Here is a 14320-nt window from a genome sequence, read left to right on the forward strand (position 1 = left end):
ACCAATGGTGCACAAAGGTTCCGATTTCCTCAAGTTCTCACTCACACTTGTTTTTTTGACAGTAGCACCCTAATGGATGTGAGGTATGGAGACATTTTTGATTGCCACAACTCAGGGGGAGGGGTCCTACTGGCATCGAGTGGGGAGAGGGCAGCGATACTCCTGCACATTCTGCCATGTGTCTTCTGCTGCAAAGGATGAACTGGCCCAATATGTCGAAAGTGCTGAGGTGGAGCAATCCTGATTTACACCATCAGGTTCATCTTTCCCAGGCAGCCTCCTCCCCTGACACATGCCGCCTCTCTCCTTTGCTGAGACATTCAAAGGCAAAGATTCCCCAAAACCAAGAAAGTGAAGGAGGACGGAGAAACACAGCACCATTTCTTTTATTCATATTTTATTGGAAGTTTACAAATGTATTACAGACATCAGTAAAACATCATATCCATTTTACAGGAGATGGATCTCAAGCGAAGTGTTCACAACAGTCTCTGGCAGAGCCCACACCAAAGGCCTGTCGCAGGCCTTCTTAACAAAGAGCTTGACACTCGACACATGACACAGACTCTGGCCTGCCTCGCTATCTCAGGCCCTCTGAGGTTTTGTTTATGCACTTGAAATTAAAGCAGGAGATGGGCAAAGCAAATCTGTACAGGAAAGAATGTGCTCAAGAGAGGAGAAACTGCCAGAGTCTTAATTTGCTAAGGCAAATGGAGGACTCGTAGGCCTTAGGATGGTAAGTCAGGATCCGTGCTTTAGGGACAAATGTGGAGATGAATTAGATTGGCTTGAGAACAGAACTTCCTGGTTAGTAACTCTCTCTGAAAAATTTAAAAAAGCTTGGTCAGAGTGAGCTATTGAACATCAAGGGTCCAATGCCCACTAGGGTGAACAGATGTCTCAGAAAACTCTCAGGATAGAGCAGGACAATTTTTTTTCTATCCTATGGATTCATCGTATCTAAATCACAGAAATGCTTTCCTAATACTACGTGACTTCCCCTCCTCCTTTTTATCCCCCTTGGGGAAAGTTGGTTTCGTCAGCAGGAAGTAAGCTCATAAAGTAGTATAGCTCCCATCAGTGAGTCATGTTTTATGGGAGTCTAGCATTGACTGGGTGACTCTTATGAGAAAATGGAAAAGGAATCCAATCCTTTTTTGATCCAAACCTTGATGACTGCTTCCAAGTGGTGCAAACAAGCTCTGGTGTGTGCCGAGGCCCTAGGGGCACCAACCCCTGGCGGCAAGGCAAGCTCTCTTCACTTCCACTTTTCCTGGGCTTCAAGAAATGTACCTCAAAAGGCGGCAATGTGAAACTGCCTTCCCAAGTGGCAGAGGAGGCTTGCTGAGTCCTACGCCCAGAATGCTGTCCTTAGAGCCCACTTCAAGGCCTTGAAGGTGTTAAACAGCTGCTAATAGCAACTCTTCTGGCAGGAAATACTCAGATAACTGGTTCCACTTTCCTTTGTCACAGATAGGTCCTCCTTCTTGGGCGTTAGCATCTGGTTTCTTTTAGACAGAAAGATACAAGGAGCATTTCTCCTTGGAATTTAAATATCTGTGTTATTTCTTATTAGAGGTAGGATTAGACAAAGAAGATGGACTCTTATGTGACCTCTGCAAAAGGACGGACAGAAGGCTGTCTATCATTGGCCATGAGAATGGAAAAGAAGGCCAAAGAGATTTGTCTTCAGTCAGCCTGAAGACATCAACCTTCTTTAGCATCCACAATGCAGGGGCATAGGAAGTGGCGTCTCACAATTATTTACGGATGATGCTTCCTAAATGGCTGGTGTACTGTTTTGGGCCATTGGCAAAAGAGCCCAGGGTGGAAAGGTAAGTAAGAATCAGTTACAAATAAGATCTGTTGTCAGACAAGTAAGATCAGTTCTGATCAACTGGTTCTGGCTGGTCAGTGTCACGAAGATTTTTGAGGCTGCATATGTGTACACTGGGAGAGTATACAGTGATACACTGGCCAAGCAAATGGTACGCAGATGCCATCTCTGGCCCCACCTGCACTCAACAACGGCTAGTGGTACCCAAAAAGCAGAAAGCTGAGGCAGGAGGAGAAGGAAATATAATTTTGTTGTAGGGCAGGGGCATCCTACAGAAGTGGGCAAAGAGGATTAGAAAAACCTGCCTTCAGGTCCCATGTTAGGAATACAGAAGAGAAAAAGGTGAATGTGGAAAGAAGGTGTCAACCAACACCGGGAATTCTGCCCCTTTGAACACATGCAAAACCAGGAAGCAGGGTTCTGACTTCACTCACCTCATTCCCCTTCATACTTGACAGAGATCCCAGAACTATATGATGGAAGGAAGGTACCGGAATGCCATGCTCAATGCCACCAGGCTGCCAGGAAACCTGTTCACAGTATCCAGGGTGGCGAGTATTGGCAGGGCCATTCAGGAAGCTGTCGGTGACGCCACTCCCGCTTCTTGGCAAAGAGCCAGTTCTGTTGCCACTGAATTGAGCAGCACTAGGAAATGAAGCGAACTCCAAAATTGTGGTTTTAACCAAAAGACAAGGAAAGGACTGGCATGAGAGAAGTGGAAACAAACAACCAACCCCCAAGGCATTAGAGAAAAGAGGAAACTGGGAAAATGTTACTTTTCTAAGAAAAGTCTATTGAAGATGAAATGATGATCGAAGAAGGGGTGAGTAGAGGCCCCAGTCACAGAGAATCTTGACCAAAAAGAGTCATGGTTATGACGGAGGAATCAGGCAAGGACCCTGCGTTCTTGCCTCAGAAAGAATGCACTGAATTTTGGTGCATGGGATTCTGCTACATGGAAGTTATCACTTACAGGCTGGGCTCCCAATAGAGTGAGATCCTGCGCTCTGCAGGGCGTTCACAGGGAGGGTCTATCATCATTGGGTCAACGGCAACAGAGTCCACAGTGGGATTTAGCCCTCCTCCAGGCCATCTCTGTAAGGTGCCTGGCTACGTGTAGGTTGGGGAGAAGTCACCCACACTGGCGGGAAACATGGAAGGGCTCTTGCTTGTACAGACGGACCCTGGGGCTTGTATCTCATTATATCTCAGGCTCTGAGCAGTTCAGCAGTTGGGTGCCTCCTGGGCAGCTACACCTGAAATTGCTTATTCCTCCCACCCTTTTGGGTGCTGGGTATGTGTCATTTCTAGGCCACCTTTTTTTTCTCTGCTGATGGTGGTTAAAGCCTCATCTGGGGGATATACGAGGTAGTCTAAAAAGGATAGAGATAGAAAGCAACGTACACTAAGAGAATTTCTTTCACTGGATTCCAGGCCACAGAGGACAGACGTTACTTTCAGCTGTTTGCTAAGGTAAGTGATCTATACTTTTTTCCTCTCTTTCTTTTCCCAAAATGCCTCTTTATCAATCAAGGAACTCAGAACTTCAAATTGGACTCGCCCGATTTCTACCAGAAACCTGCTACTTTAGTAGCATGGTGTTGAACAGTATTTCTTAATCAGTTTGCCAAGCAGTGTACAAACTTACTATACAAACGTAATAGAGTTAATTCTCTGGAGGCTTGGATAATTAATGAAGCATTTAGATATGAAGATAGCATGCGGAAAACAGCCACAACCAACATTTGCATTGCTTCTTTAAAAAAATCAGTGACAATGTCAAATGTCATATTAATACCTGAAAAGCAAATTACTCTAATACATCCTGAATGGAGTGCCACTTCCACACCCTTTACAGCCTTCCTTTCCCCAGACCCATTCGGGATGGTGTCTGAAAAGCCACTTTTCACATTCTCTCCATAGAAAATACTAGAAAATATTAACTACTATACTGAAAAGAGGCCACGCTCACCTCACCATGGCAGATGACCACTGAGATACACCGTGTACTACATCGACAGGACGTCTCACTAAAGGTGGGTCCTCTGATGGATTATTTCAACTGCCACAGTCTATTAAGGGGAGGAGGAGAATGGAAGAAAGAGCAAGTGCTTCATTTTCAGTTGAAGCAAGGCAGGAAGTTTTATGTCACTATAAACAATACAACCGTTGAATGTCTTCTTTCAGCAAAGTCACTTTTGAGCCCATTTTCTCTCTGACCAACAGTCCCCAAAGTTCAACATGGAAATCTCCCTTTCGATGACATTTGTTTTTCAAGGTCATTACACTGAACTCTGATGACCTGCTCCACCTTCCCAGGTAACCCAGATACTCTGGTTATGGTATGTGTTAAACTGGATTCTTTCTACAAGCACTGGGGGCTGTTAAAGGTGGTTGTAATTCTCCTCTACCTCATTTCTGGTTCTTCTTTGTGCTGACCTGCTTTTAGATGCCCCTTCAGCTTCTACCCTCGGTCTGCTTTCTGTTCGCAAATTACCTTGTTCCTTCTCCATGCATGACATACGATCTAGAACACACCGTCATTCCCAGAGCCCTTCAGAACCTTTCTGTCCCTAAACTCCTAATGCTTAAGTTCGTTTGCAGTGAGGACAACCGGTTGTCAGGCTAAGGCAGCTGTTCCATCTGCCTGGGTAAAGGGAAGCAGAAAATACAAATCCAGGAAACATGAGCACCAGAAAATAATGCCACATTCAAAACGACATCATGCTGACATCACACAACGGCACCACGCACAGTCACTTATTTTCCCCAAGGCATCAATAATAAGCAACTTCAATGTTCCCGGGAGGGATGGCATTTCTCACGGAACTTCACTCACAACGGTTAGTTTCTCTAATTGGCAAAAGTTACGTTTGCAATTTGTAAAAAATTACTATCGTTTTGTAGAGAATAAATTCTACGGAGGGTGGGATCAAACTTAAGGAAGGCTCCTTAAGACAGAATGGAGCATAAAATGCTTTGGGTAGAATAGTTGATTTTTTTTTTAAGCCACAAAAAGCCAAATTGAATAAACTCTTTTGAAATAGGTCTCACTGACATGTAACAAATTTGTATAGAAAAAAGAAAAAAAAAAAAAAAAGGTGGTCCAGGACCACCTTTGACTACTACTCAAAGATGATGCCTGGTGTGCATGCAAGTCTCCACTGAGTCCTACGATATAGAAATTCCTTTGATATTACAAAATACAAAAATATTTTATCAGAACTCTCATTTACATTGCATTTACAATGGACATGTAAATAACTTAGTCTTGGGTCCTGGCTAATAAACAAATTACTTACTGGAAAGAGGGTCCTAGAAGTAAGAGAACCAGAGAAGTTAAAAGCAAGCAGAAAACAATTTGCCATCTTGAGAGGGGCAACTCAACACAGACTGATTGCCAGGAAGAAGGTGGCCAACCGGTCCTCCACCGAGTCTACCGCGTCTCCCAAGTGCAATGTGCAAATACTACTCAACATGCCAAGAACTGTGCTACCTACTGAGTCAGTTCATAATCTTGCCTCCATCAACTGAGAGTCACTTCTCTCTTCTCCACCAATAACCACTCCCCAAAGCGCTTTAAAATTCAAAACAGTGCAAGTTTCTGAGTTTACATTCTTAGCTCCCATCTTCCCCCATTCCCTGACTCCAATCCTATTAAGAAATGATACAATTTTTGCTTTTTTGTCTTTTCCTGCTGTGCAGCTGTCCCCTGCCACCTAACGTGGAAGACTTGGGGAGGCCATAGGAGCTGTATTTGTGCAGCAGCTCGTCGCTCGTGACATAGCGGAGGCGGGCTGGCTGGGGGATCGGTTCTCCTAGGAAATAGCCCTCGCTGTCAGACTCTGAAGAGGAGGAGCAGGTGGAACACCAATCATACTCGGCGAAGTAGGGTCCCCATCGCTCCCCAAAGGCATTCTGCAAAGCCAGGTCCGACACAGTCCGGGGGCACTGGCCATACAGGTCCCTCCGGGATCCCTGGCCCAGGCTCTCCTGGAAGCTCCGCTGGCGCATGAATTGGTCATAGTCCTCCCTGGCTCTCAGCGGGGGCCTTTCTTTCAACCGCGAGATGGCCTCGCGCTCGCTGGCCAGGTGCAGGGCGTTGTCCGAGCGGGAGCGGCGGGAACGCCTGGACCGGTGCGGTCGGAAGCGGCGGTTGTCGTCGCGGGAAGTCGTTCTTCTCCGCGTGCGTTCGCTCATGGGCTGGATCCTCATGCCCTCCTGGCCCGGCAGCTTGCTGCCCGCCATGCCCCCATCAAAATCGAAGCTCTGATGCATCCTTCCATGGGACTGCAGGTCTCTGTACCCAATGGGGCTGCTGAGCTGGTGGAGGTTTCCCTCCATCTCCTGGTACTGCTGGGCAGAGAGCAGGCTGCGCACCGACTCGGCGCTGCGGAACTGCATGGAGGAGTTAAGCGTGCCCATGTTGCTCAGCTTCTCAGAGACGTTCATTCCAGAGTCTTTGCTCAGGTCGGGCATGGAAAACCGCGACAGGTGCTCCTGGCGCTTGGCACCACCATCCGTGGAGAGACCTGGGGGAGAGAGAGAAGACGACCACGGAGGTCAATACGGACGTACGGTCACTGCTGGTCACCCGAACCATCGTCTACCCAGGGTCACCACCAACAGCTGTGCAGTTGTGCACTGCACACAGGCTCGCAGAAAGGATGCAGGAAGGCTCTTTCCACTCCATTCTGGGACCCTGGGGCAGTGACCACCAGGGGCACCTGGTTAAAATGCATCCACAGAGACACACTTTACTAGTTACTAATTCCTACCATGGCTGATCAAAGTTACTAATGTGCATATTATGCATGATGTTTCCTCTGTTTAGAATTTCACTTTACAAAGTCCTTCAATTACCGTTTTCATCTAATGATGCACTATAAGCTCCAAAGGACAGACAGGAGGAACCTGACCTATAGAGGCTATGCCACACACACCCAAGCAGGTCCTGGCAGCCCTGTGCCTAGAATCCAGCCCCGTGGCCCTGGGCCCATTCACTTCCCAGTCAGCATCCAGCAGCTTCCCGCTTTGCCTGCTGGCCCTAAGTTCAAATGCCTTGAATAGTAAATGGCTCCCTGGGTGGAGATAGAGGGATATTTACTCTCTCACACTGTCTAGTCAATGACTGCTCTAGGACTCCTAACAGACAGATGTGAGTTGGACTCTGGGGCATTCCTTCTTCCCAGGGAAAGCCCTTTTAAGACAAAGCAGTGGTCCTGATGCTCCCTAACAGTGGGGAACTCTAGCAATCGACACTCACTCCCCAACCGCCTCACTGGCCTCAATAGGACGAAAACCATTTCGAAGGTAGTGGGAAATCCGTGACTTCAGTAACTTCTATTTTGCCCACCCTAAAGCAGCACTCTCTTAAGAATGGACTAAGCAGCAAAATCTCAGCATTTTCCACTCATTATTTATTGAAAGGATCAGCAATTTTGCTGCTTCTGGTAGCAAAGAACATATCTTTAGATCACAGTGGCCCATTAGGAGTATTCCTCCCTATTGACTGGGGCCAACAACTTCTCTCTTGACTAACATTTTGAACACTTTGAAAAACTACTCAGCAGTATATGCTTAAGCTAAATGCACATGCACACACACTTCCAAATTATGAACAAGGCTGTTTTGAATGTCTATGTCCATTTTTTGTGGACATATGTACTCATTTCTGCTGTGTACTTAGGCAGAGTGGAGATTCCATGACTTTCCATCACCACTCTTGATTGTATATGCAACAGACATCAGTGTGAAGGTCCAAAATATGTACAAGGGTATTCACAGTGGCTTTCTTTATAATAACCTAGAACTAGAAATAACTCAGATGTCAATTAACAGGAAAAAAGATCAATTCACTGCAATATTTTCTATCAGCTCCCATTCAAAGAAACTAGGGCTCTCTGGAGAAATGGCCCACTCTAGGACAGGAGAAAGAAATATAAAAGATGACCCTGGAACATCTTGTTATGACAAAACATAAGGACATGTCAGAAATAACAATGATGGGGGTTTGTCAGAAGAACACAGGGCATAAACTCAAGGGGACTCCACTAGCCCAATGCTGAGCAATTTGAGTGTAAAATATTTAAAATGGTACTTATTTATAAATCACTGGAAAAAAATCATGAATCCACAGTGATAATAGATGAAAACATCAATAAACAAATGGGGGGAAACACTGGATTTTTGTGTATAGCTGAGTAAAGCGAATGCCCAGAGAAGGGGCACTGGATTTGGAAGACATGTTAGCAACCATGGTAGGTAAAGACCGGTTCATGCAAGAGTCCAAATGTGCTGAAGTTGGGGGGTAGACTTGATGGGGAGCATATCTGCATGGTGTTAAGGGTCTTTCCACGTCGGCTGAGTAGCTGTAAGGGAAAATTTAGCAACTATACAGTGGAGAAATCAGACAACATTTAGCTAGAAGACCAATCTCAGTCTGATTAGGTGCAAGTGGACATCTTGTGCATCCAGGTGGGATGTCCTAAGGACACACTATCAATTACACAGTCTCCCAATCAGAAATACATGTCCTGAATGTGTTTAGAAGGAAACATTAGACAAACCTCCCAGGGAGAAAAATTCTACTAAGAAGAAGGACTACATTAAAAATAAAAGTAAAAATCAGTATCATGAAAGACAAAGAAAGGCTGAGAGAATGTTCCAGACTGAAGGATACTCAGGAACCTGAGCAACTATATATGATACTTTATGCAGGACTGGAAACTGCTTTATAGTAAAAATAAATGCTATAAAGAATAGTCATCAATTGACAAAAATAGGAAATTGATAAATGTAGTATGCTGCATTGACTGTGGTTAACTGATAACGGTGATAATGTTGGAGAGGACTGTTTCTTGAATCATGGAAATATATGGTGGTGAATGTCCAAGGAGAATGCAACTTCCTCTCCAACAGTTCAGAAATAAATTGAGTGTGTCTGTCTGTGTGGGCAAGAGAGCAAATGATAAAATAGGGTAAAACGTTAACAATGGGTGAAATCAGGTAAAGAGTGCATTATGGGTATTGTCTGCTCCATTTTTGCTACTTTTCAGTAAGTTTGAAACTCTAAAAAGGTTTCTTAAAAACTATAGCATATATATGTGATGTAATGGTTTTCATGTGCAGAGGAAATTCTTTGGCATGTGAGAAAGCAGGTGTTTGATATAAGCATCTAGTGGGTAGAGGCCCTGGGGGATAATGTTAAATACCCTGCAGTGCTCTGGAAAGTCCTTGTCACAAAAAATCACCCAGCCCCAAATGTCATATAATGCCACAGGTGAGAAACCCTGACATAACGGCCGACTGCGCAACAGGGAGCATGAGGAACTGCACCAGTAACGTGGCCGAAGCTCACTGGAGATGCGGAGGCACCACAGTTCCTGCTGTATGACTCCATCTGTAGGAGGTTCAAGAACAGGCTAAGGCTACCTGTGGTGACAGAGGCCAGGCAGGGGCATAAGGGACACTTTGAGGGTGCTAGTTTCAACGTCTAGACCTGGGTGCTGGTTTTAAGATATACGTGCAAGAAAATTCCTGAAGGTGCAGCTTTCATATTTGTTTGCTCTATCTTTAAAGCAAAGGTAAGTTATACCTCAATAAAACAGTGTCAAAATGAAACAATGTTTTCATTAAAGAGCCAGATATAAACGTTAACTATGCCTATAGAGAAACTATTCTGCCAAATACCATACTTTCCAGTCATATGTATTTATTTTTAAGGTGCATTACTGGGATAATGGTCAGGGCAAGAGGAACTGAGCCTGTCAACTCCTGCTTTCCCGGCTGCCTATCCCCCATGTGCCCATCAGGAGGCTGGTTGACAAGAGCCTAGTCACTTCCAGAACCTTCTAACCAGAAGGTAGGAGGAAAGGACAGCAGCCTCAGATGATGAATGAACAGTCTGAACGGATGAACCCTTCCAAGGAAGGAAAAAAGTTCTTCAGAAATCACATCCAGAAGCACAAGCTACATAGGTGGGTGCCATGATCTTCGCTGGGGTTTCTACTCAAGCCCTGGAAGGAGTTAGGGTCAGCATAAATAGTCTAGACTGTTTATCCATTCTGTAACTCTGTGTCTTTTGATTGGTGCATTCAGTTCATTTACATTTAAGGTGACTGTCAATAGATATGTACTTATTGTGATTGCAGGCTTTAGATTCATGGTTACCAAAGGTTCAAGGGCAGCTTCTTTACTAACAGTCTAACTTAACTCCTTATTATGCTATTTCAAACACAATCTAAAGTTTCTTTATATTTCTCTCTTCTTTTTCTTCCTCTTCCACTCTGTATATTAGGTGTTAAGACACATCCTTAAAACTGACATAATAACAATGTCTGAGTTCAGAAGTTGCAGTGACAATTAGATAAGGAAATGCATATTTCCTTTTTAAGACTTATCACAACTGTAATGAATTTGTATAGTTTTCATTTCATCTCCATTGCTTTGGCTAGTTTTAAGATCCCAGAGAACAGCAACAGACTCCTGTTTGCTAGTGGTAAGTCCCTGGTCATTATGGTGGAAGTAAGCAAGGCATTAAAGTCCACAGTGAAAGAAAGTGTGCCCCAAGAAATGTATACCCAGCCAACTGTAAAGGCAAACAAACACTTGTTGAATGTATGGTTATATGAATGAATGAATCCAAGAAAGAAAGGCCACACAGGGCCAGATACATGGCCATGCTCACTGAAGATGAGCCACTATTAAAATAACTTGTGCCTCCAAAACTTCAGCTGGAGATTACTTCTCTACACAGACAATATTCAACTCTTTATTCCATCTGTCCATGCAGCATGAGACTCAGTGTCAAAACACTACAGATCAGAATAGTCCAACCAAATGGGACTCCAAAACGCCACTGTGCTCTCCCACAATAAACACACTTAACTTTTCTTGCTACCCAATCCAAGGTGTGCTTGTGTGTGTGTGTGTGCACGCATGTGAGCACAGGTGAGGTGGGGGAAGCGGAGACTGCAAACTAAATTCTCCAGAGAGTTCTGGCTGAATCCCAAAGTCCGACTCCACATTTGATGTGCATTATCAGTGACACAACACATTCTGGAGAACCTGGCAGAAGAATCTATCCAACAGCATGAGACAGAGATTCCAAGTTGTCCTCTCAAGTGGAACTGTGTCTTACTAATACACAGGAAAGATTTCTTTCCTCTCTGAATAATGCAGGCTTTGTCAGAGGTACTAGTCAGTGACTGTGGGTCACTGTGGCCGAGAGCCACACAGATGTCCACACGCCACAGCGTTTCCCTCAGAACCTGCCAGGCCTTGCCCCAACAAGGAGAGGTCGGTATCAAATTCAGCCTGTGGTTCTCTGTGGTTAAACTGTCAACATGAAGGCACAGCCAGGGTGCTTTAAGCAACACCAGCATTTCTGTCTAAGCGGCATCCCCTCATTGCCAATAGGAGGTCTCATAGAAGCTCATGACAGTGAAAACATCAATACCTTCAAAGGATGCTCTGTGTCCGATGGAAGAGAATGGCAATCTTCGTCCCTTCCCCTCATTTATCTTAAGAGCAGGAGGCATGCACTCAAGTCCAGAGAGAAGAAAATGTGGATTGAAGTGTAATGGCAGCTCCTTCGGTACATCTTTCTATTCCTTATTTATTGCCCTTTCTAGTCCTTCCCACCCCACCAAAATAATTGGCACAGGAAAACAGCATGGTGTTTCTGCCAACTTAAAGGATGCATTCCCATTTCCCATTTTGTTGCAGCAAAAGAATACCTTGCATAATATCTAGACATTTACAACTTCTATCAATTTAGCTCGCTTTCAAAAAGGTTTTCCCTTTATGACTTTTTTTTCCTGACATAGAGACATGAAGAAACAGCATTTGTTAAGAATAGGGTTTGCAGACTACAGCTTGTGGAACTAAATTGAATCTCATTCACTCTTTTTTTGCTTTTATAAATAAAGTTTTATTGCAATACAATACATTTTATTCCTAGCACAATAAATGATAGGAACGCCTATTATTTGCATATCACCTGCAGCTGCTTTCCCACTACAATGGCAGAAGTGAGTAGTCGTGGCAGAAACTTACATCACCTGCAAAGCCTAAAATATTTACTATCTGGCCTTTTGTAGACTGCTTGTCATCCTCTGGTTCAGAAAGAGAGTGCACTCTCTGTGAAGCTGTTACCAAGCCTGAGAATCCCCAGCCAAGTGTCTCAGGCCACACAAAAAAATGTCTTTTGGGTCCAAGTTGATTTCAGTGTGTGTCGGGGAGGGGGTGTAGTTTGAGCAGGTCCCATGAGATCCTTTTTCCAACTAAGTCAACTGATTTCATCAACACCCTGAACTTCAAATTGGCAACAGCTGGAGAGAAGCTGTCATCTAGGCAGTGGAGCTTAAACACCACCACATGTTCCTTGGTGACAGGGCATGGAATGGTTCAAAGAGAGAGTGACAGGGAAGGCTGGGGGTGGGACAGGAAGAGAGGGAGCAGGAGAAGGAAAGGAAGTGGGGAGATTATGAACACACTCAAAGCCCCTTGCTACTTGAAGCATGACCTGTGGACCGGCTGCAGTGGCATCCTAACTAGATGTACAGAATATGAATCTACATTTGCACAAGAGCCTCTGGTGCTTGAAATGCCTTTGAGGATTCAAGGAACACTGGGCCAGTGCTGTGACAGAGTTTCAAGGACCTTTCTACTCCAGGAAACCCTCTACCCTCAGAGACGTTAATTCACGGTTTCTTAACCTTGGTACTCTGGGCACCCTAGGTGGGCTAATGTGTGGCTGGGGGCCTCTCCTGCACATTGAAGGATGTCTGCCAGCAGCACCCCTGGCAGATGCCAGCTCACTCCCTTCTGCCAGCTCCAGGTGCAACAACTCAGAATGTCTCCAGACATTGACACATGCCCCACCCTTGTTCACACAGATCCAATCCTGGTGCTGCTGCCGAGCGCAGCAGACAACTGTGTTCCTGAGCCTCCGGGAGTGGCACTGGGGAAGCCTGCCCTACCCCACACCACGAACAGGCCTGACACCAGACCTGGTGGGCACCCCTTCTTCCCAGAGAAGGGTTAACATGCCCCACTAGGCTGGGTTTGGTATGTCGTCCAATATTGAGGACTCAAAATGTTGTTTTCTTTCTAAACTCCACTCACCAAACCCACTCTTGACAGCCTGTCTTTCCCTCAGTGGTTTTCAAGAGGTCCCTGTGGTCAAGGGCTTCAGTGGCTTAGCCCTCTGTCCTGTTTGAAGCCTGTGGAATCTTGAGCCCTTGATGCACATTTCCTACTCCCTTCATCTGTTCACCAGCCTGTCTAGTGGGCCCCAGGCAACAAGCTGGTCGTACGTGCTCGCAGCCACACGTCTGCCATCTGCTTCTGCGCTGCCAGGAACAGGGCTGGCAGACACATGAAACGACTTCCTCCCGTCAGCTGCGCCGGGGACGGGGAGGCTGAGGCAGGAGCTGGGGGAGGTGTGAGCACAGTTCACATCCGCGCCGCAGCCCCCGCCCTGCCGCCGGGAGCCCCCTTTCAGGGAGGGCCGTTTCTCCACCCCTGGCCACTCCGTGACACCAAAGGCGCCCAAACTGAAGAACAGCATCTTCACAACCAGCTGGTTCCAAACTGGCCACGACGGATCCTGGTTTCCCCGACAAGAGCGGCACGGCTTTTAGCCGCAGCCGTTCTAGGGACCTGCCTTTGCGCCAGCATGGACGGGAAGTGACAGGCCTCACAGTAGGGCCAACACTGCTTCTCTGGCAGACCCAGTACAGTTACAAGAGCCTCATCAAGAATAAAACTCTGGCTCCAACCGGAAGCCTCTCTTGCCTTCTATGTACTGACTTGCTCGTTAACTTTTCTATAAAGTTACACCAATAAAGACAGATGTGTAAAAGGTAGTGAAGGCGGAAACCAGGAAGTGACATTTTTAGAAACACGTGGGGTCCATTTTAACGACAACTCAGCTCCATGGGGGATGCGGCTGTGTTGCTAATTGAAAGGATGCGCAAAAAAAAATTCAAACCAGTTGAAGGCTGCTTGCTGCGCTTCGCCCTAGGCTCCCACTGGTCCCATGCTGTTCTCCAGAATCCATTAGCCCAAGTCAACAAGCAGACCACACTGGAGTATTTGCTCAGGGAACACTTGACTACACCGGGCAGAAGCTAAATGGTCCCCAGGGGCAGCTGGGGCCCTGGAGACCCATTTAGTTTCTTCAAAGACTTTACAGGAAGCCCTGCCACTACCAGGCACCGAGCACAACAGTAAACAAGGCCCTTCCAGGTAACCTCGCAAGGCCTTTACATTGTGTAGGGAGGACAGATAACCAAAGCAGCATAGCCACACAGCTACTGGACAGGGGCGCAGAGGTAAGCAACACAGATGGAGAGGAAGAGACCTTCTCCACCTAGCCCCGGTCGGCAAAGAGCTCCATGGTGGCAAAACCCAGGGACGCGAAAGCACCAGCCAAGCCAGGGGGCAAGGGGAACCCTTCCAGGCAGAGGGAGTGAG

The 14320-nt window shown here is 46.1% G+C and overlaps 1 protein-coding gene across 6 annotated transcripts in view; it reads right to left on the reverse strand.

The window, feature by feature from the left end:
- Window positions 1–370: 370 nt before the first annotated feature.
- PRICKLE2 (prickle planar cell polarity protein 2) overlaps window positions 371–14320 on the reverse strand; it is a 287974-nt gene continuing 274024 nt past the window's right edge. For all 6 annotated transcript variants that reach the window (XM_037019311.2, XM_073230839.1, XM_017666482.3 and 3 more), the window contains one exon: window positions 371–6369. In XM_037019311.2, coding sequence (XP_036875206.1) covers window positions 5495–6369 — 875 coding nt within the window. In that variant the 3' untranslated portion in view covers window positions 371–5494. The remainder of the gene's footprint in view (window positions 6370–14320) is intronic.

This window comes from Manis javanica, chromosome 3 (genome assembly GCF_040802235.1).
Source record: "Manis javanica isolate MJ-LG chromosome 3, MJ_LKY, whole genome shotgun sequence".
NCBI classification, from domain to species: Eukaryota; Metazoa; Chordata; class Mammalia; order Pholidota; family Manidae; genus Manis; species Manis javanica.